The 22,357-nt window shown below is 31.3% G+C and overlaps 1 protein-coding gene across 1 annotated transcript in view; it reads left to right on the top strand.

Moving 5' to 3' along the window:
* The first annotated feature begins 374 nt into the window (after positions 1-374).
* Rab4 (RAS oncogene family member Rab4) overlaps positions 375-22,357 on the top strand; it is a 36,843-nt gene continuing 14,860 nt past the window's right edge. The window contains exons 1-4 of the mRNA XM_035369914.2: positions 375-756; positions 7,787-7,867; positions 9,122-9,236; positions 18,963-19,025. Coding sequence (XP_035225805.1) covers positions 741-756; positions 7,787-7,867; positions 9,122-9,236; positions 18,963-19,025 — 275 coding nt within the window. The 5' untranslated portion in view covers positions 375-740. The remainder of the gene's footprint in view (positions 757-7,786; positions 7,868-9,121; positions 9,237-18,962; positions 19,026-22,357) is intronic.

Below are 22,357 nucleotides of genomic sequence, written 5' to 3'. Positions count from 1 at the left end.
GAACTGAAAATATCCTCGAAAGTTGAAAAAAGTACAAACAGTTTATGAATTGTATTTTCTGTCTCCTGTAAATGAGGTAGACGAGAAGAAATTTTTCGAATTATTTGTAAATAGTGAAATACCATTAAACATACATTTTAATTCACAGAACAGTTTTTGAACATCTTTAAATATTTCTAATAATGGCTCCAAAATAGACTCATTGTGCTTAGAACTATTTTTAGCACTAATACTTTTTTTTTAACAGTATGATTATTTTCTTTCAGAACACTTTTGGTTGGAACCTTAGTAAGCACTTGATTTTTCACAGCATTAGCGTAAGATATTCTAGGGATAATTTTAGAAGTATTTACATTAACATTTACTTTTTATTTGAACATTACTAGGATTGCTAAGTAAATTTCTCGAAAGAAATTTCGGGCACCCACGAGAATAGCCATTAACAGATTTGTGATTTCTTTTCTTTTACGTTAACGAGCATATTAAACCCCCTGGATATTATATTTTACTATTTACCAACATAATATTTATTAATAAATACAGAGAACCTTAATAATACCCACTACCGTTGACATCCATGACATCTATTTAGATTTGTTGCGTAATATGGCAGTAATGTATACTTCTGTGGTGTATGATTTTGGTGATGTGCACCACGAGCTGAACTGCGCTTTTATTTAACATTTCTTAAATTGTCTTTAAATCGTATGGTGCTGTTAAACGTCAAATAACGAAAGAAAATGTCAGAAACTTACGGTAAGTTATCGTTTAAGTGATTCCAGTTTCTGACTCTTAAGTGAATGCATGTACCTGTATTTTCTCTTAGCTTGATGGTGTTGTCAAAAGGATTTAGGTGATACACATGATTTTGTTATTAATTGTTTAAATAAAATAAAATGAAACCTAAGTGTCTTACTATATCAAAATTCAATCGCGTTTCCTCTGTACGCGATGAATTGATCTCTGTAGATATTTTTGGGAATGCCTTTGTTAATCTGTTTACGTTTCCGTCTGCTAGAATTCTCATATTTTGATTCAGTTGTTCCAATGAACGGAAAACTATTTTATGAATTATTTACCCATATGCGATTCGGAGTTTATCAGATGTTTTCAGTTATAGCTACCCGGGTTAAAATTGTACTAATTATTATTCAAAATTTTCACTTACGGCTGATTAGATCTCAAAAAATAATTTATTACTTTGCATTGTTAACTTAATCCTGCAAACCACCAAAAAAATTTGATAAAATAATTTATCATCGAAAAATTAAATCAAAATTTTATTAGAATTTCAATAATTATACGGAGTATGATTATTCTAACCCAATTATTATTATTATTATACATTAAACGAGTGTTGCAAATTAAGCAACAAGGATTCGTAAAAAAGTATGAATTATTAAATTGAAAACGTTTTAAAATATTAATAATGTTTCATAGCAGGAAATAATGAGTGAGGAATTTTAGCTCATTTACAGTAAAAGAAAGCTATATCTGATTGTGATGAACAAGTGGTAAATATGAATCCTTGTTCCTCATACTTTGTAAAATTAATGTATTATTTTATATCAAATTCCATATTGCATGTTGTTTTTTCATTTAAAATAAAATTTAATAATAGTTTTAATTCTATAACTGATGACACATGATTTTTGATACTGCAGCTAGTATATTTTAGATTAAACAAAATATCTTCTAACCAGCTATAGACTGAAACTGTTTTTTTATCTTGTTTCTTAAACATAGGAAGAAATTGTTAGGATATAATTTTCACATTTTAGAATTTTCTATTAGGATAATTTATTGGGATAATCTATTAGGATTTATAAATAAATTTATATCAACAAAAGAGTTTCATTTTTCTAAAATCTAATTTTTGATGCTTGGAATTAATTATATGGCCAGTGTTTGCACTTTTACAGCTGATGGATACTGTTTGGTGAAATGGCAAATAATTATAAAGCATGTAAATCAGTATGTACTGAAACACGCATGTGTGTATTGAAAATTGTTGCATATGTAAATACATCTTAGGTGGAAATTAGAATTGTCAGTACCTGAATAATTTTTTTGCTTAGAATCAAGGTTTTTATTTTCCTATTAGTGGTATTGAAAAAAGTTGTTTTACACATTAAATGGTTCATCCTAGAATTTAATATAATTTGTGTTTCAGTTTCAAATCTTGCATAATGTTTCCAGTCTCACCCGGTTAGAAATCTTTCATATAAATCAGTTTCCAATACAGATCTGATAATATAATACAAATCAAGTATTTTGGATCCTATGATCTGTAGTAGAATCTCCTTTTAAATCAGCTCAAGATGTCTGCAAGATACCGGACTTGTATCTGTAACAAAAGGGCATCACACTTGTTATGTTGAAAGGTATTCTATAAAAAAGATAATGAAGTATCATGCAGTTTGAGATAAAACTAAGTAGATATGCTTTCTTTTAACCATTAAGTCAATGTATAAGTGATAAATTATGTTATTATTTTAAATGTTATATAGCACAAATAGTATGCTTTAGTATTTGAAAGGAAATGCTGTAGGGGGCTAGTGCAGTGCATATAATTTAATTAAATATACATATGTTAAATTTGATGTTTTTAACATAAGTGATAATAATGAAGATGTGTTTTATGCACTTCATTAAAAATGATTTGAAAGAATGAACAATGGACTTTTTCCCCACTCGTGCATCAGTGAAAAAAAAGGAAAGTAAGTAGGTTACTATAAATTAAGAATTTCGCCAAAATAAATTTTTAAATTTCTCCATAAATTTCTCACCAGAAATTGCAAAATTTAATATCTATGCATAATTTCAGTCATAGAATCAATATGGAAAAATTTATATATTATTTCAGAAAAAGTCTGATTTTGTGTAAAAATACCTATGTTAGAATGATGTTATTTATAAATCTAATACAGTACAAAGTCTTTAATCCGGACATCCATAATTCGCAATAATCTATAATCCGGACCTGAAAGCTACAAACTTCCTGTGTGTGCGTAAATGCATTTACGCATGTGCATAATACCTTTACACATGCACATATGCGTTTACGCATGCACGTAATACGTTTATGCATGTGCGTTTAATGTATAACAGACGGTATAAGGTAAGCTAAAATTATCTTATTATCTGTTTCAGTTAATGTTGCTGATTGCATTGTTCCTTAATCTTCTAATTGGATCCGGCATATTATTTTTTGCAGAGTGTTAGAGCAATTTTATAAAAAGTAAGCTTGAACTTTTGATTATATCAAAAAGAGTTTCTGATTCTGGAGCTGCCAAAGGATCTACAAAGCGAAAGCATGTTTCGATGTTCATCAAACAAAAAGTGGAATTGCTGCAAAAAATGGATAAAGGCATATCCTTTGTTTCTCTAAGCATTCCGAAATCTGTTTATCAATTTCACGCTGCTCTGCGAGGAGGGGGGGGGGGGACGTCGCGGCGCACAATAAGATGGAAGTTGATCTGTCAGCACTATCCTCATCTTCAGGGCAGATGTTTTTATTTTATTCGTCTTATAATTCCTTACTAAATGTAGTATTTCATCTCGATGTACTCTGATATGATTTAAATCAAATTCCTCGTCATTAGAAATATCACGAATACACATCAAATAGTTTTCTGGTTGCAATTTTCTAATTTCGACCATGCATAATGTATGCTTTACACAAGTGCAACATTTAAAATTAGCGGCTGTCATCAGCAAATTTAGCTATCCTTCACTCTACATATTTGGCTATGTATCATAAGCTTGGCAACTAACGGCAAGTGGTTCTGTTAAATTTTATCTTGCTTCTATTGCGCACAGAGACGATTAAGCCTGAATTGTATTAGTTTAGTTATTTATTATACTTATGTCTATTTCTTGCACATGCCTAAGGCTTATCAGAAATTCCCACATATACTTAACTCCCTGACTGCTCAATTTGTGGACCGAAATCGCTTCCAAAATTGCGTATTTTTTTTTTTTTAGCATATTTTAAATCTATACATGTAGGAGAATTGAAAAATGCACTTTTTCTTCCTAGAAAATATTTTTTATATAGATTTTTATCATGAAAAACTAAGCTGACAAAAAAAACCAATTTCAAATGTTATTACAAAAAAAAAAAAAAAAAACTTTTTAAAATAAATTTCAGTCGAATTACAGTTAATTTCTATTTATTGCATAATATAAAAAAGTAAAATGTATAAAATTTAAGAAAATATAAAGCGCTGAGGGAAAAATGCCTTAAAAATGCAGTTTAGTATGATAGAGTTCAAACTTCACAGTCTTTGCACCAGATTTAATAAATCTAATCAATAATCAATCTAATTGTTAATCTAATCAATAATTCAATAATTTAATTAAATAATCAAGATAATTGCTGAACATTTTCTAGCAGCCATTTCTGTAAGAAAAAAGCAGCAAAAAGTGAAGTTTGAGCGCTAATACCACGTGCCTTCAAATGCCACAATTTAGTGGACAACCAACGATATCTGTTAGCCAAAAGGTAAAATAAACACCTAATACTGTATGTAATTTATTCCAATGGTTAAACAGGAAAAAAACGGGTTGTGCTCCTCAATAAAGGAAGAAAAACATATGCCCGTGGAAATCGCGGTATGAGCAAATTTTGCTACATTTGAGTTGCTCGTGGAAATCGCGGGATGATCAGCCAGAGGGTTAAGCCTTATTGAGGGCCGGTGCTAGATATCTTACCGCCTGATGCAGTCTTTGTGGATCCTAAATTCTGCTACTCAGTGCGGCCATACGTACCCTGGTGCTGGTTCTGGGTTTATGTGAATAACAAATCAGTTATTCTTAATTAAAATAGACAGCCCTAAATGTAATCTTTGGGTCTGTGAGTAACATCAACAAAATCTATTTTTAGCATGTGGAAAGAAATTTTTGGTAAATTTTTCCTCGTCAACATTTTTTAGTGCCTTGAACTTAAATCTGTAATCATCGCCAATCATGATGCCAACATAAAAGGTTACCATACTCAAAGGAGTATTTTTCAATTACTAACATAAAAAATATTTTTAGGCATCACTATATGAGTCATTATTCAAGTTGTCATGTTTTTATTAGCATGCAGTGATGAAAGGAAAGTATAATAAATAATGATTCGCCAAGTTGGCGTCAGATCAACTATGTATCTGTGTGGAATGTTTCAGTTTGAGATGTGTGCCAAAGCAGATAAGCAATAACAGAGCCAAATTACTGATCATTCAAATTTATGCTAAAATGATTTTTTCTTCATTAACAAGGTATTTTATTTAGTGCAAAAGTGAAATTAAGAATCGGGACTCTACAGGTGTTTTATTAAGCATAGAGGGAAGAATCAAATGCACATGAGTAAAGCCTACGAGAAAAAACGGTTGTGGTGGTTTTGAGGTCCGGCTTTTAGATCATTCCAGATAATGGATGTCCGGATTTCATACTTTGTACATCATTAAATGTATATGTTACTGTGAAAGACCAAAATCTGGAGAATGCTGACTTTCTCCAGTGAATGTCAGTATACACAGAGTCGCTTGGTGTATGTCCAAAATATTTGCTAAATATTTTTATTTCTCGCTTACAGTGGAAAATTCAATGTGCACTAATGGTGAATGTTGAATAAAAATATTTTTGTTACATCTTTAAATCATACTTATCATCGATCATATTATGATATATGTGAAAATAGGAAAAAGCTTAAGTAGCAGCACATGCAAATAAGTCGTTGAACGTAAAATGAACAGTATATTTTGAATGAGAAAAGAAAATAACACCTATAATAAACTTACTTGATTATGTGATTGACGTTATACAGTCTTATTTATTGCAACAAAACCGGTGATGGTCTGAATGTATAAGAATATAACCAAATATTCCATCTTTAACCGATGTATTTCGAGAATGTCGACATTCTCCAGTTTGGGTCTTTCACGGTAACAAATATTAACGTTACCTTGCATATAATGTGAGGATTTGAAGTATTAATATTGCAATATATAAATTATGTGAAGTACTTCTAAATGCTTTGTGAAATGTATTCATGTGAATGCCGTGACTATGGATAATTACAATTGCATAAAATATTTTGGTACTTTTCCATTTCGTCGGTGCAGATCTCACCAAGCAGACTTTATTGACACACAGTATGGACATAAAAATTTTAAAAAATGTTAGTTGTAAGAATTTTTTACTTTGGAGGCATAAACATTTTAATTTTGTTAATTTTTTTTAAATGGGTCTTTTGTTTCTCTTCTCCGCATAAATTTCACAAGATAACTTTCCAGATGATGACGTGCCGTTCCTCTGCATTTCTTATTTTGCCATTTGGCGTTATCCCACCGTCTTTCTACTTTTTGTGTGTGCGTTCCATTTTTCGGATCGACAAAATTGTATTAACAATTTAGATCCTTTGAAACTTTCCTCTTCCAGTTTTTCAGTGCACTATGATTTCCATGAATAGGAATTAGAGTAGTTCTTTTTTATATTTTCCTTAATTGCTTCTAATATAATACTCATGGATCAGTTTGGCACAACTCCACTAAAGATCCACTGTTGTGGTAGAATCCGTCCCACATTGTTTTTTTTTTTTTTTTTTTTTTTTTTTTTTTTTTTTTTTTGTGAACATACTTTCATCCACTTTGACAATCATACCAGGTCCATCTATTTTCCATTGTTGACGTTAAACAAATAATCGACACATACCTTGCACTTTAGTTATTCCAGTCCACAACTGTTCTGAAACTGATTTCTAACTGCTTTTCACACCCTTTTACTGAAGTTAATTCTTCATTCCAGCCATAAATAAACTTCACACACTTTCAAGAAACTCGATTTCGATGACTCAAACTATGTGCCTTTCCGTAACTTCTTTTACTGCGACAGGTTGAAAAAACGTGGCGTCATCAAATTTCATCTAAAAAAAAAAAAAAATAATCTTAATTATAATCACAAGTAGCAGTTTTAGGCAAAATGCCTTTCATTTGAAAGAATCTAACAGATTCTTCCTCTGTTCTGGGCAAATTCCAAATTTTCGTTGGTTTTTCATATATTTTTGATGTATTATTAATTTAAGAACTTTCTATGCTTTCATGGTACATCGTGATTCTCCGGTTCATATCATATGACCCGAAGTGATCTCATCTCGCGTAAACTGCACTACACAAATTTAATTCTGTAAGTAATTATCCACATTAACTTCAAGTTAAATCTTAATATAGAATACAAGTTTAAATGCAAGAATTGTTTCAATTCATATGAATTGCTTACTCAGAAATTATGTAAAACCACAGTGCTTTATTTCACTAGTGCATTCTAGTTAGAATTGATGAATGTAACCCTTGATTTTCTATATTTTCGCCTTTGAGTGAGCAGCATGATTGCACCCTAATGGACTTAATTACCGTAAATAGCCTTAAAGCATAAAATTGAACTATCTGGTAAAAAGTCTGTGTAATTGTATGCCAGTATTAAAAGAAATGGTAAGAAATGGCAGTGAATTGTTTTGAAATTGTGGCATAAAAGGTTACCAGCCAAGATATTCTCTTTGGCATCAGTTGTACCATTTTTGGCGAGATTATTGCCTGTGTCGGCGAAATGGAAGTGTACCAATATTGTATATTGTCATATAAAATATTTTGAGTAATAGATAACACGTTTCGTGTTATTAACAATTGTTTTGGTTAATAGATAACACGTTTCGTGTTATTAACAATTGTTTTGGTTTATAGTCTGATTACTTTTTATTATTGAAAATAAGGCAATGTAAAATATTTTTAATCATTTTCAGACTTTCTTTTCAAATTTCTTGTCATTGGAAGTGCAGGTACAGGAAAATCTTGTCTTCTGCACCAGTTCATTGAAAGTAAATGTAAGTATATGTGACAGCTAAATTATATGCTTTTAAAATTGCTTTTTGGAAAAATGAAATTATAATTGTGGAGACAGAAAGTACTGAAAATTATAAATCTAGAAGGAAAGAAGTAGAGGGAGAAGTAGGCCCGGTGGCGCAGTGGCTCGTGCATTGCGCTGCAGCACCACAGATCCGGGGTTCGACCCCAGGCTGGGCAAGGTCGACTCAGCCTTTCATCCCTTGATTTCCATCCCTTGGGTCAATAAAATGAGTACCAAGTTCGCTTGCGGACTAAACACTGGGGGTCCTGTGACAAGCTGACCACTTGTTCAGGGCATATGATTGTGCACCTCGGGGCCAACGGTCAAGAAAGCAGATTTCGGGGCACTGCAGGCATTGGCCCACTAGGGCTGTTACACCACTGAGATTAGTTTAGTTTAGAGGAAGAAGTAAAGAGAATTTTATTCATTTATCATGCATATGAGGGAATGTATTTGTCTTTTTTTCTATTTGTTGCATTTCATTAATATAAATCTTTTTTTTTTAATAATTTTCTGCCTTTGTTTTAAAAGACATCAATAAGTTTTTAAATTATTTTTGGGGTATTTAGAAGTTTTACTCTTTAAGAAAGTTGCATTTTTTGCTGATGTAAAAATGAAGTTGTGTTAATAATTTCTCAGAGTGTCAAAAATTTCATAATTTTGAGTGAAAATTATAGTTTTTTCTTTGCTTTAAGGAACTGATTTCTTATTTTTAATCTTAAAGCATTAGTAAAGGATTCTGTTTCCAACAGAGGTGTAGCTAAAACTTCAGTTGCACAAGAAAAGTTCCTGAATTTGCCGCCTCTCTTGATATACAAACAAATAACTAAAAAACATGCCAAAATGACATGCAGGGAAATAAATTAAAACTGAACATTTATTTCTGAAGAAAACCTTTAATTGCAACGGGGGAAAAAAAAAAAAAAAAACACCACACACAAATGACATTATAGAGATAGGATTGCTCCAGTTGTTGTTATGTAAAAGTACAGAAAAATTTCCTTCTGTGCAAAATAAGCATTTATAGTTCTTAAATATTTCTTTAATGATTTTATTTAGAAAAAACTCTTCCTTGTGGAGGGGTGGGACCAATCAGTGTATATTAATTTATTATATGCTATTGCAAGCAATACATTTTAAGGAAACAACAAATATTGGATTCACTTGTTTTGCTTAAAGGATCTAATTAATACATAATCACCTAATTTGTATATTGTGTTATATTTTTCAGTTAAAGCAGACTCCAACCATACTATAGGAGTAGAATTTGGATCAAAGGTAGTAAATATTGGTGGAAAGTCAGTGAAACTACAAATCTGGGACACAGCTGGTCAAGAAAGATTCAGGTACAGTATCTAAAATATTTTAAATGTTCTAAGTTATTTAAGGAATATAATAAACTGTAGAATTATGTGCCATTCATTACATGACAATAGTGCCGTATCCTCCAATAAGCATATATGGGCTTGAATCGTCCACTAAAATATGTATAGAAATTATATGTAAAGGAAATATACTTCTAATATCTGCCATTTGCAGCAGGATTGCTGAGATTATCTCAGACTATCATCACTCAGACTATCATCAGTGCATTCATTTCACTAAATTAATTTTATTATTAGTGTCCTATCTGTTGACTCTTGTAACCAAGCTTCTTTTGATTCAATATCTTAAACAAAGGGAAGCTGTTAGTTTTTCAAAACATTTATATTGTGTTCCACCATTTTATTGTTATTATTATTGCTTGGCCAATTGAAATGTGTATGTAAAAGTAATTTTTGTTCTCCACACAGTTAACATAAGGACCAACACACTGAGATCATTTAAATTCTTGGATCCTAATCTAAGAAGTCATTAAATATTTTTTCTAAACTTTGGAATAACTGCTTTTACTGATGGCCAGTATAAAAGAATTCACCAAAAAAAGTTCTATTCCCAGCGAAGGCGGTTACATATTTTTCATCTTTTCTGCTTGCAATTAACCTGATGACTCTACAATATATGTATTGAATTAATTAACTTCTCGCCTCTAAGGGTAATTCCTAATTGACATTATATGGGAACTATCTATTAGTGACATTATTAGTATTATTATTATTGAATGCAACAGTGTTCTTGTATAAACGTGCTTGAGGATATTTAGAGGACAGAGATATTTACCTCCTGTGTGTTGTGTTTACGAACTAGTGCAGAAGTGAGGTGAACGTTTCTCTCCTCTAAACTCGAGAAAAGTTCTTCTCAAAGGAAAGGAATATAGCTGTAACGTCTTAAGCTATTTTATTGACCATCACGAAGTTCTCAGAAAAAGAATGACCACCACGAAGTTCCCAAAGATAGAGTATTTCTTAGCGAATTCTCGGAAAGAGGAAGTGACCAGCACTCACAAAACAATCTCAGCTTTTTTGTTCCTCTTATAGTTGTTCGAAGGGAGACATTGTTCCGTTCTCTTTCATCAGTTTATAGGTTCTGTGTCTCAGACCACCTGGTTTGAGACCCCAGTTGGAATTGAAAAGTTCTCACGGATTTTTCCCAGGCTGTCTTCTTCATATCCAGTTTTTAATCAAAATTCTCATGCCAATTAAGAGGTGCTTCTAAAAATTACAAAGAAGGATCCTGGAAGTTTTTCCGCCACACCCAGGACAACTTGAACAAAATCATGGAACGCAGTTCCAGAGAGAAAAGAGTGAGTGAATTGCAGTAAGTTGAGAGAGAAACGTTCTCTCGGTTTTCCAGCTCGGCTACGAGCAAATTTTTTCTTCGCTCTGCATAGAGCGATATTAATATCTCTGCCAAGAGATTTACAGCGAGGTAGCCGGGTTCGCCGCTATCTTACGAAGAGCATCCTGCTCAGACACAGCTCAGTCCGGCAACCGGCTTAGAGAGTTGATTAATTCTAAATAGTCTTATCTTGAACCAACCTTCAGCTTGAACTATTTCCAAACAAGAACTTTCATCTTGGCTGAGTTCTAAACAGGAACTTTATTCACACCGTCTGGAACTGGTTATATTTCTTTTCCCCTCACCCTACTGTGAGAACAATACTGTATAAGTTTATTTATTTTTATTTTATTTTATTTATTTATTTATTTTTGCATATAGCCTAGAAAGAACCCAAATAAATTTATTTGTGCTACCTCTTGCCTTTTTGAATTCGTCATAGTGCATTTATTCTATTGTGGTTTATGCGCTATCGATAAAGTAGATTTAATTCAATCCAATAAGATTAAGGAAAAAAAAAAAATGCGTATAATTTAATATTCCATACGAGGAAGTCATGTGGTGTACATATTAGATTTTTTTAAATCCAAAATTCGCTCATTTCTGAAGGCAGGTGCAGAATTTCATAAGTATTGCATTTTTTATTTTGTATGTAAACATTGCCTCACATGATTTAGTGACAATTAATTTGCCGGCGTATAAGACGCACCGCCCAATAAGACTCACCGCCTTTTTTATACACATTTTTTAAGGCTAAAACTTTATTTCCGATCCTTATAATGAATTTAGAGTATTTTAAATATAAAGTAATGCTTTCTGCAAATATTCAATCTATCTGGAAAGAACACCTTCTTCGTCAAAACCTGGACACTCATCTCCAGAGCTAAATGAAGAGGCACTTGAAACTTCTTCTAAATCAGCATCTGAGTCCGCATACAGTCAAAAGTCTTTAATCCGGATGTCCATAATCCGGAATGATCTATAATCCGGACCTGAAAGCTACATGATAATGGCATGAGAATTTTGATAATACGAGAATTTTGATAATACGCGTAATACCTTTATGCATGCGCATAATATGTTTACGCATGCACGTTTAATGTATAATTGATGGTATAAGCTAAGCTAAAATTATCCAATTATCTATTTCAGTTAATGTTGCAGAATGTGTTGTTCCTTAATCTAATTGGATCCGGCTTATTATTTTTTGCAGACTGTTAGAGCAATTTTACAGAAGTAAGCTTGAACTTTCGATTATATCAAAAGGAGTTTCCGATTCTGGAAACTTCTAACTCTTCTTAGAAGAAAAACTTAGTTTTAATAATTAAAGGGCTATAACTTAAAATTGATTAAGGCTAGAATTAAGAAAGTAGTCTCAAATTAAAGAGCTAATTTTCGGCATCTATTGATAATAAATTCTAAGGGTTTAACTTAAGTCATGGAAAACTGAGTTTATTACTTGAAAATTCACCTATATCCATTGTCTGGGTGAGAATGCGAGTACGACAAGCTTGAAAATGAAGTGGACAAAGAACGACGCTAGCTAATCTTTTCGTGTAAATTAAGATAAACTAAATTGATCAAATAATATATATCAATAAACCAATAAATTAATAAAACCAAAACATGTTGTGTAGCTTAAACTTTAGAGTATCGACACATTGAAATTTTTATTACTGTGATTAAAATAGTTACATTAAGTATGCTACACAACAATGAAAGTAAGCTTGAACTTTCGATTATGTGAAAAAGAATTTCCGATTCTGGAGCTGCCAAAGGATCTACAAAGCGGAGCCATGTTTTGATGTCCATCAGACAAAAAGTGGAATTGCTGAAAAAAATAGATAAAGGCATATCCTTTGTTTCTCTAACCATTCCGAAATCTGTTTATCAATTTCACACTGCTCTTCGAGGAGGGGGGGGAAGACATCGCGGTGCACAATGAACTGGAAGTTAATCTGTCAGCACTATCCTTATTTTCAGGGCAGATTTTTTTATTCGGCATATAATTCCTTACTAAATGCAGTATTTCATCTCGATGTACTCTGTCTTTGATATGATATAAATCAAATTCCTCGTCATTATAAATATCATGAATACACATCAAATAGTTTTCTGGTTACAATTTTCTAATTTCGACTATGTGTAATGTATGCTTTACGCATGCGCGCGTTGAAAGAAATGGTTAATAAAGTAAACAAATAAATATTAAGCTATTTTTTTTTTGTAAATTTTGAAACCCTTTTGATCATAATTGCTCTTTATTTCATAAATTATGGTTTCACATTTTTAATTTTATAATTTCTGCATGCATGTTACCAGATATAAACTGAGGATCTATAATCCGGAAAAACGATAATTCCGAATTGCCGAAGTCCCAACGAGTCTGGATTAAAGACTTTTGACTGTACAACAAAGAAGACTGTATCCAGCTGTTCCACTTCTCCTTAATAAATCCCTTAAATGGTGTATTAATGCAGACATCTAAATTTTGAAGCTGAATAGTTAGGCCTCCTGGAATTACAGCTAACTGAGTTTTCAAATCTTTGAGTTCATTTTTAACATCTTCTGTTCTGTGAGAACAAAACTGATCCAATAGTAGTAAGGCAGGTTTCTTCAACACTCCGCCAGGGTACCTCGATCGAATTTCATGTATCCATAAGGTGTAATATTGACGTATAAGACGCACCCCCATTTTTTAGATCCGTTTTCAAAGAAAAAAGTGCATCTAATACGCCGGCAAATCATCGTATTTGCCGGCGTATGAGATGCACTTTTTGCCGGCGTATAAGATGCACAGAAAAAAGTGCATCTTATACGCCGGCAAGTACAGTAAATAATTATTTGCGTTTAAAAAAATTGAACTTGTTGCATTTGTTCTATCATCAACTTCTTCTGTTCAGTAGATATTTGAAAATGTAAGGAATTAAGTTATTTGAACCCGTTACATTTCATACTTACCAGGTGATTAAATTAAATTTTATGAATTTTTACATTAATTTCAAACAAAACGTTCCAGCACCTTTTGAGATAAAAATAATTTGGCCACTTCAAGAAAAATTAGTAAAGTAGAATGATGCAAGTACACATATCTTGCATGAGTTTTATTTGTAATATAATTAAGCTGTAAGTACTTTTCTTAAAGCCTTTTAAAAATGCTTTCCTTAAAAAAAAATTAGAGCAGTAAAGAAATGAATCCCTTTTTAAAGCTTTTTTCTTAATTTTACAATATGTAGAAACTCAGAAAGATGTTAAAAAAATTAATTACACTGTAGTGAATTTGCGCTTGTATGTATTCGTATAAGAAGGAGGATACTGTGACATGTATATACATACTTGCACTTATCAGATTGCACAATATCAGATTTACTAAAATGTACAAATACATACATACCTGAAAGCCATCTTGCAGTACCATTTGTTTAGAATTCTGTGCTGAGTATTTGTATTTATACTGAATCCTTTCACCCTTTTTTTTTTTTTTTTTTTTTTTTCATTCTTCAATTGAATTTATACTTGATTGTATAGTGAATGCACCGCAAACTTTCCAGTTGTTGAAGCAGTAATGATGTTGACATTTCTTATAGGAAAAAAAACAAATTTTAATGCTGTATTGCGTTTACACTTCAGTTATACAAAGATCTAAACGTCGCAATTGTTTCCACTCACATTGCGGTACATCAACCATGTACCGCAGTTACCAGCACCAAATTCTCTTCTGAGCATGGACAGTTAAGCAACATTTGTTTAAAATTGATCAGCTCAACCTGTCTGCCATTACACATTCCTGCCAACAGTGAATGGTAGCATCACTGTAACCCTAATATCTAGTGATCCTGTGATCTGTCCATCCTACTTCTTATAGTTCAGTTCAATTGCATGTCCTCGTTCACTTGGTGACATCTGCTCATATTGTTCACGAACTTGTCTTCATGGAAATTATGTTAAAAAGTTGTTATTCAATTTTGTTTCAAAATTTTGCAATTGTTATATTATGGAATATTAAACTTTAGCCTTTTTATTTCCTTGTACGAAGTAAAGAAAGTCACGAAAAATTTCGTGTATCGTATTTCAATCGCTCTCGAAACCATCTGAACAATGTTTCTGTGTTGCGTTTGTATATACAGATAAAATAAACAACTGTTTTTGCCAAAAAGTATTGTAAAATGGATTCAGAAGATATTTTTTTCTTGACATCTGTGCATAGGTACATATCTCGTATAACTCAAGAACAAGTAGCCATAGAACTTTTAAATTTTGTATATGGGACTGCTGTGACTTATAGGTTTGCACCTCCTTTTTTTATTGCGATTGTCTTCACCACTTGCATGTAATTATATATGTTACTGTTAAAGTGTATAATTGAGTTATTTCATAGAATAACTAGGTATTTCATGAAATAACTAGCCAAGTCAGTTAAAGTATATAATAGGTGAAAAATTTCATACTTAATTATTCTATGAAATAACTAATGATATACCATTAAAGTAAAAAGTAAGCAATTTCGAAGTTATTTTATAAATTAATTAATCGTAAACAGCTAAAATCTCTCGAAAAGTACATTTTATGCCTATTGCAGATGATTAATTGATAAATAATAAGGAAAAACAGGTGATATAATTTATTACTGCTCATATTGCTAACATTAGTTAAACAGAAAGAAAAAAAAAAAAAAAAAAGAGTATGTTGCAGATATAGTTATATTTAAATATTATCAAAAAGTATATGCTGAGAAGAAAAACTATTGCTTCATAAAAACATCATGTAATTTTTTTAAAACAAAAATTGTGAGAGAATATTAATTTAAATTTTATGAAATACCTTTATTTTACTTTTCTTTATTTATTAGAGTAAGGATTGCTGTGATGATACTTTGGATTGCATTGCATATTAGTTTTGAAACAAGAACATTTTTTACTATTACACATTTTTTTACACAAGCACTTTTTAAATCCTTTTCCAGTGCTGCAACTTTGAGCTGTTGCAACAGATCGAAGTGTCGTGTCAATATTCAAAACTTCTTCAATGGAAATCAACTCTTGCTTACGTATACTGAACTGAGATCTAGAGTACAGTTGTTTTATTCGGCCATCTCTTGTTCCTAATCAGAAAAATCCTTCCCCAGTATTTTCCATAATGACAGCTAAAACAGATCTAGCATCTCCTCTTCCTCTATCAACTTCAGGAACTGAAATACGAACTATAATGCCTACAGATGCCCCAGAATAAGATTTGCCAGACAATAATTTCATTTTCGTAGCTTGAATTTCCAAACATTCTTTAGCTCCTTGTCTTTCTCAATATTTACTTTATTTAGACACAAGCTACAGACTTTCTGTTCAATTTTATCTTCAGTGTACAAGACTTCTGAACATGAAACAGCTCACATTTACAGCGAAATAAGCTGTCTTCATAATTTTTTTAACACAAGATGCACAATTTTACAATGTTATTGGGGGGTGTATCTTCATAACACTCGAAAGGCACTTCTACAGTTTCATTCAGAGATGCTTCTTTGGCAAAAATAGCAACATCTTTATATTCAGAACATGCAGTTAGAGCTGTTAAGGCATTTTCAAAATGTTGTTCATCCTCTACTGTGTCAAATACTTCTCTTGGAATAGAAGTTGTGGATAGTCCAACTCTAGGAGCACAGCCAAACATAGCCTCATAAGGCATTCTCTTCATACCAGAATGAAGTACTGTGCTTTTCATGGACTGAATAAATGTAAGGCCATGACTCCATGAAGTAGATTATTGGTTTTCTTGCATCCAAGTTGTTAATATATTTTCGATGTTCCGAATTAGCCCTTTCGAAGCTACCTTGACTCTGACTATATCTGGGTTTGCCCTATAGGATTCTAAGTTCCAACCAAGTTCTTTTCAAGTCGTCTATAAGTTTATTGCAGAACTCCTTTCCATTGTCAGGTTGCAGTACACATGGGGCAACAAATAATAAAAATATACCGAGCAAATGCATTGTAACCTCTTCTGCTCTTTTTTGTTTAGAGATGTCTTAAATTCACAGACTTTGTCAAATGATCCTGGTAAACTAAAATAAATTTATAGTATCCATCAGGTTGAAACTGAAGATCTGTGAGATTTACTTGAAATCTCAAATTCAGATGTAACAACATGGACTTAACCATAATGCCTTTCTTTCCCATATTTTGTTTTTGCTGACAAGGTTCACAAACAATCAAAAACAGCTTTATGTCATTCTGAGTAATGTTTTTATATTGACGATTCAGTTCTTTTATCATGCGATCTCTACCACCATGCCCAGCGGAGCATGTGTTTCATATAAAATATCAAAGAGCAGGTCACTTGAGCAATAAAAATATCACATCAGGTTTTGCATCTGTTACTGGCACAATTAACTTTTCTACTCTTTGAACTTCAAGGATATTATAATGCTGGAGTAACCAATAGTCACATAGTACTTTTTTTTGTGCTGTTTTAGCACTTTTTACTTCTGTTATCAAAGTTAAAATTTTTCACGAATAAGTGCAGCACTGTTTTTCTTTGTCCCATACTTATTTAATAAAGATTCAAATCTCTCTTGCATTAAATCTTTCTTATTTACAGGTTGGTCTCCCATTCCTGCAGTAGTCATTGCTTGAAAACAGATTGCAAAAATATTTGTTAATAATTCAAAATGTAAAACGCTAACATAAATTCAGCATCTAAATTATACATCTAAAAGCAATGGAATGGAGTGTACACACACACACGTTATTGCAAAGCAGCTATAAGCAGTTTAAAACTAACTAAAAGCAGCTAGAACTGGTTCAAAGAATTTTCAAGTGCTGTATTTTATACTTTAACGATCAAGTAATCGTTATTCTATAGAATACCTAGTTAAATTGCAGAATTAAATAATTTTATATACTTTAACTAACTTATCTAGTTATTTCATGAAATAACATATTTCATACTTTAACGGTAAAATATGTATTCCGATTCTGTTACCTGGCTCGGTGAGCTTAGTTTTTTATTCTTATGTGCATTTTTTTGCTTTAAAAGTTAATTAAACTTTAAAAGTTTTTTGCTTTAAAAATTATGTGGTTTTTCTGTTCTGGTTAAGGTCTTTATGCCTTTAGTTAATCTGCATGCAATAATTGTAGAATTATCAAGAATTTAAAAGTGGTGAATTAAGCCTAACGACCCGCCACTTGTTTACATTTGAAATACAGGAGCATAATGAATTAAGTCAGTTTCTGCACTTTTAATGTCTTTTTTCTGAATGGAACCAAAAGTAAACTCAGTTTTGGGCACTGAAAAATCTGCTTTCTTGCGCGCTGACCAAATTGCATGTTTTTATATAGAAGCTCTTAATTTTAATTCTAAAAATTTGTTTTTTAATTGTTTGAACTGTATTTGGTGTTTTATGTATTTTACAATTTTTTTGATGCAGATGTTTTAAGTTTTTATGTACTTTTGCTTTGAGAACTGAATTAATTGAATGAGAAATACATCTCTAATGAAATTCAAAGAAATAAATTTAAGTGAATGCAGAAAAAAAAAAAAAAAAAATGTGTGTAATAGGCCGTACAAGGAAATCATGTGGTGACCACATCAGATTTTTTCATCTTTGTTTCGCTCATCTTTCTTTCCTCTTTTTTACATTAATTGAATTATTTCTGGAGAAGAGTTCTGTATCTAATTGCTCTCAGAATCAATCAAGTTTTATCTAAAATCTGCACTGAATTAAGATTGCTTTTTTTTTGGGGGGGGGACTATTTCAGAGTCCACTATTATAAAATGTTTTAACAAAGCTTATTAAAACAAAATGAATATGTAATTGAATTAAAAAAAGCCAATGCATATATTTTGATAATTTTATTCACCTCGATCCAAACTACATTTATCTTTAAGGGGAGTGATGGTAATAATAATAATGAAATTTGATTTGCAAATAGTGCACTAATTAAATTTTCCTATATAAACTATATTACATTATTGAATTATTCAAGTGTGATAAATGTGAAAAGCTTTTGTTATTATGTACTTAATACTACTAGTGTTAGGTTATCATAATTCTCTAGAAATAAATTAAAAGGTCACATATTAAACAAGTGCCATTCTTCTGGAGGGGATCCTTTTTAAACAAAATTGTTCAGGCTAAGCTACTCATTTCTTATGTTGTTATTTTAAGGGATTTAATAATTGATTACTTCCCTATGATTTTTTTATAATTAATTATCAACTACCTGAAATAATTTTAAGAGCATGAAAATCTATGCATCAATTTGTTAACAAGTTAAATTCTTAAATTTTAGTATTTGCTTTTACATGTAGTATTTTTCCCCTTGAAAGCTGTCTTTTGAGAGCTAAATTATTTTTCATTTCAGATCTGTTACCAGAAGTTATTATCGAGGGGCTGCGGGTGCCTTACTTGTGTATGACATAACAAGGTATGATCTTAAAACTCCATAAAGTGTTCTATATCTATTATTCTTCTGCATTTCTACTTTGTAGTGTAAAGATAATTAGAATTTATTACCTACATTATTTAAGTATAAATGAGATTTTATTAATATTCTTGTATTCTTGGTTCATTTTATTCTTGGCTTCTGCCATAGCTATTTTACTAATGCACTGCGAACTGCCAGTTCTGCATACTTATTAAAATTTTCTCCCTGCATATTTATTAAAATTTTCTCTTGCAAAAGCAGATGCCTGTTATTTTGTGAATTTTATGTTTGTAGGAATTTGGTATACGTTTCAGTTGAAGTAAACGTGTATGGAAATAATTTAAATAATTGACACTAAGTATTTGTAACCATTTGTAATGTTTGCGGTATGAATTCGTTGGTGACGTTTATAATATGATAGATAGTTAAACTAAAATAAATAAAATTACCAAAACTAAGTTTAGAGGTAAAAGCTTTTGGTAATTTTATTTATTTTATACATGGAAATGTTCATCCATGAAAAGGGTATATACTTTTTCGCGATCAGGTAATTTCATATATGTGCTTTTTACCGAGTTTAAAGATTCTCAGAATTTTTTGCATTTTCGTGCAAATTTTTGTAATTTATGAGAAAATAGCAGTGTAGATGGATAAAGTTAAGAGTGTGTGCAATGCCATTTTTGTGCAATTCTGGGATGTTTTTTTAAGTAAAAATAAGTCGACGTGTAAATGGTTTATGTGTATGTGCTATTCTGAAAAACACGCAAGGAGTTTGCGATTCTGCACTTTTTCCCAATTTTGCAGTTAATATTTGTCATGATTAAGCAGTTTTGTTACATAAAATTTCTAGCATCAGTGTAATTCGGCTAGTAGATTGTTGGAAAAAGTGTTGAGTAAATAAAAAGAAAAGAAACATGTCTTTACTTCGTGAAGACAAAATGGCGGCGAAAAAAAAAATAGAGGGTTGCTGTAGCAGAGTTGGTCGCCAAATTTTCGCAAAAAAATCGACAAGTTACCATAATCCAAAGATCAACCCTGAAATTTTTCATGTTTATAAATTATACTAGATGTTAACATTATGTGAAGTGTCACTGCATATGCATCGATATACATAATTGCAGCATATAAATCTATTGCATCTGTTGGCATGTATACATCCAGAATGTTCCAAAAAAGCATCCCTCCTATATTTTCTAGCATAAACACAGCATTTTGTTTCTCATTATAGTTATTGCTATGCAGATATTACATTAGGTATTCAGCTGTTACTTTTTCAAAAAAGTTAACTGTCATTTATTTGAAGCAGCTTGTTTTGTACATAGGCAGTCATTTTGTATGATTCCCAAAATTGATAAATAAGATTAATGTCGGGATTACAGTGGGCATTCAGATGTGTTAAACTCATCATTTCTTTTTCGAAAAGGAAGAGGGTGACCATGAATGAATGTTAGTTGCAATCAGCAGTATTTAGATAAGTAACAGCCTTTAAAATTATTCTCTTGGTGTTCATTAATAAAAACAGAATAATTAAAAAATAACAGAATAAAATTAACCTCTATAATAATTTTGCCTAATTTCTGCCTGGAAAATATATCTTTCATTCTGGTAGCAATCTACAATACGGCACAAAGTCCAAAATCTGGGAATCCAATATCCAGACCCTCTGGGCTAACAGAATTTATATATATATATAAAATTCTTATTCTTTTCAAAATCTAGGAGTGGAGAATATGATACTCAGGATAAAGCTAGTATGCCATTAAAATGATTTTTCCCCCAAATGATATTCCTGCTTGTCACTTTCAGACATCTGCTGGCTAGAAAATCACGCTTGACAAATAACAGTACATTCATTCACATCAGCTATGACCACATTTTTTGCCCTTGAGTTGTTGTAGGATATTAACATTCTTCTATCTGACCTAAACAATCAAATCTGTAAGACGTATTGATTTTGTATAATTTTGTTGGCATATCAGCGAAAAAGGAATCAAAAATTAGATTCTGAGGAAAAGTTCAATTAACATAGCAAATTGCACTCTACCTTAACATTCTGATTTGATCCAGCTTATTAATTTTTCCCTGACATGATATTACTGGTAAGCATTTTTTAATCTGAAAAACTACATGGCCCTCAGGCATTTAAAGGGGTCATCTATCATTAAAAGAAAGAGGAGGGGGAAAGAGAGAGAAAAGGAAAAATGAAAACAAACAAACAAATAAATAAATAAGAGCATGGGAGACACAAAAATTAATGAATGATTGATTTGAAAATCATTTCATACCCAATGTTCAGCATAATTTGAAGTAGTTTGATTTACCAGGTGATGCAAATTTGTACTGATCATAGTTTGGCTCGTACTGTAAGTTTTTGTAAAAGGTAATGTCTCTGTCTTATTCTTTCCTCTAAATTGTACATCCATCATTCAGCCTGTGGATACCAAGACACATGCTAAAATGCAGGTATATAAAGTAGTCTTTTTTAAATCTATGCTAAATTTTCTAGACCATTCAGGAATTTTAACATAAAAATCTGGTATTTGGAACATTGCAAGCTTATGGGAGGACATGTCTGCAGATATTTAAAAAATGCTTGGCATAATTCATGGCGAGTTACCGTATTTCATAGTGATGATGATGATGATGATAGTCTTGAAGGTTTTCAGATATCACAAGCAAAACATGAAATTTTCCAGTTAATGGAATTTGTGAAAATGTGACAGGGAAAATGATGTACTTGTATTATAATTTTTCCATTGCAGTGCCGATCCACTTTCAATCAGCTAAGATGGTGAAATATGTAGAATGATTTTAAATCCAGCTGCTGTCTATAGTGAAGAAAGTGAGAAAAAGTTTGTTGAGAATGAAAAGATGTGGACTGATAGTTTACTGGAAATTCTTGACATAGCTATTATAGGACTTGAAAAATAGAACTTTGTAATTGAACAGGAAATTATATCTGTTTAAAAAATTAAAGAGAAAGTTTTAGCACAAAAAACAAAATAACTTGCATTAAAAAAATGTAATAAAATTCCTAAAACAAACAAATTAATGTTGAGCTTTTTTTGCAAATTTTGATTCTATTCAGACTGCATGTGCTTCATTATTTTATGCACAGTTATTTCATGTTTTAAATATAATTTATAAGTGTTATCTTACTAGTTTTAAATTAAGATCTAAAATCCGGAATTGCTGAATATTGAAAATTTTAGATCTCAGATTTTAGATTACACTATATTGATATTTCACAAGGATGGAATCTGCTTATATGATATCTTTTTTGATGCTTTCATGTTGTGCCCACCAATCTTAGTTTCCCAAATTGTTTAACT

The sequence above is a fragment of the Stegodyphus dumicola genome, chromosome 4 (assembly GCF_044657685.1).
Source record: "Stegodyphus dumicola isolate Sdum_Otavi_A_Nest chromosome 4, ASM4465768v1".
In the NCBI taxonomy this organism is placed as follows: domain Eukaryota; kingdom Metazoa; phylum Arthropoda; class Arachnida; order Araneae; family Eresidae; genus Stegodyphus; species Stegodyphus dumicola.
Note: the sequence above shows the minus strand (reverse complement) of the source record. Positions and strands in the feature narration are given on the sequence as shown.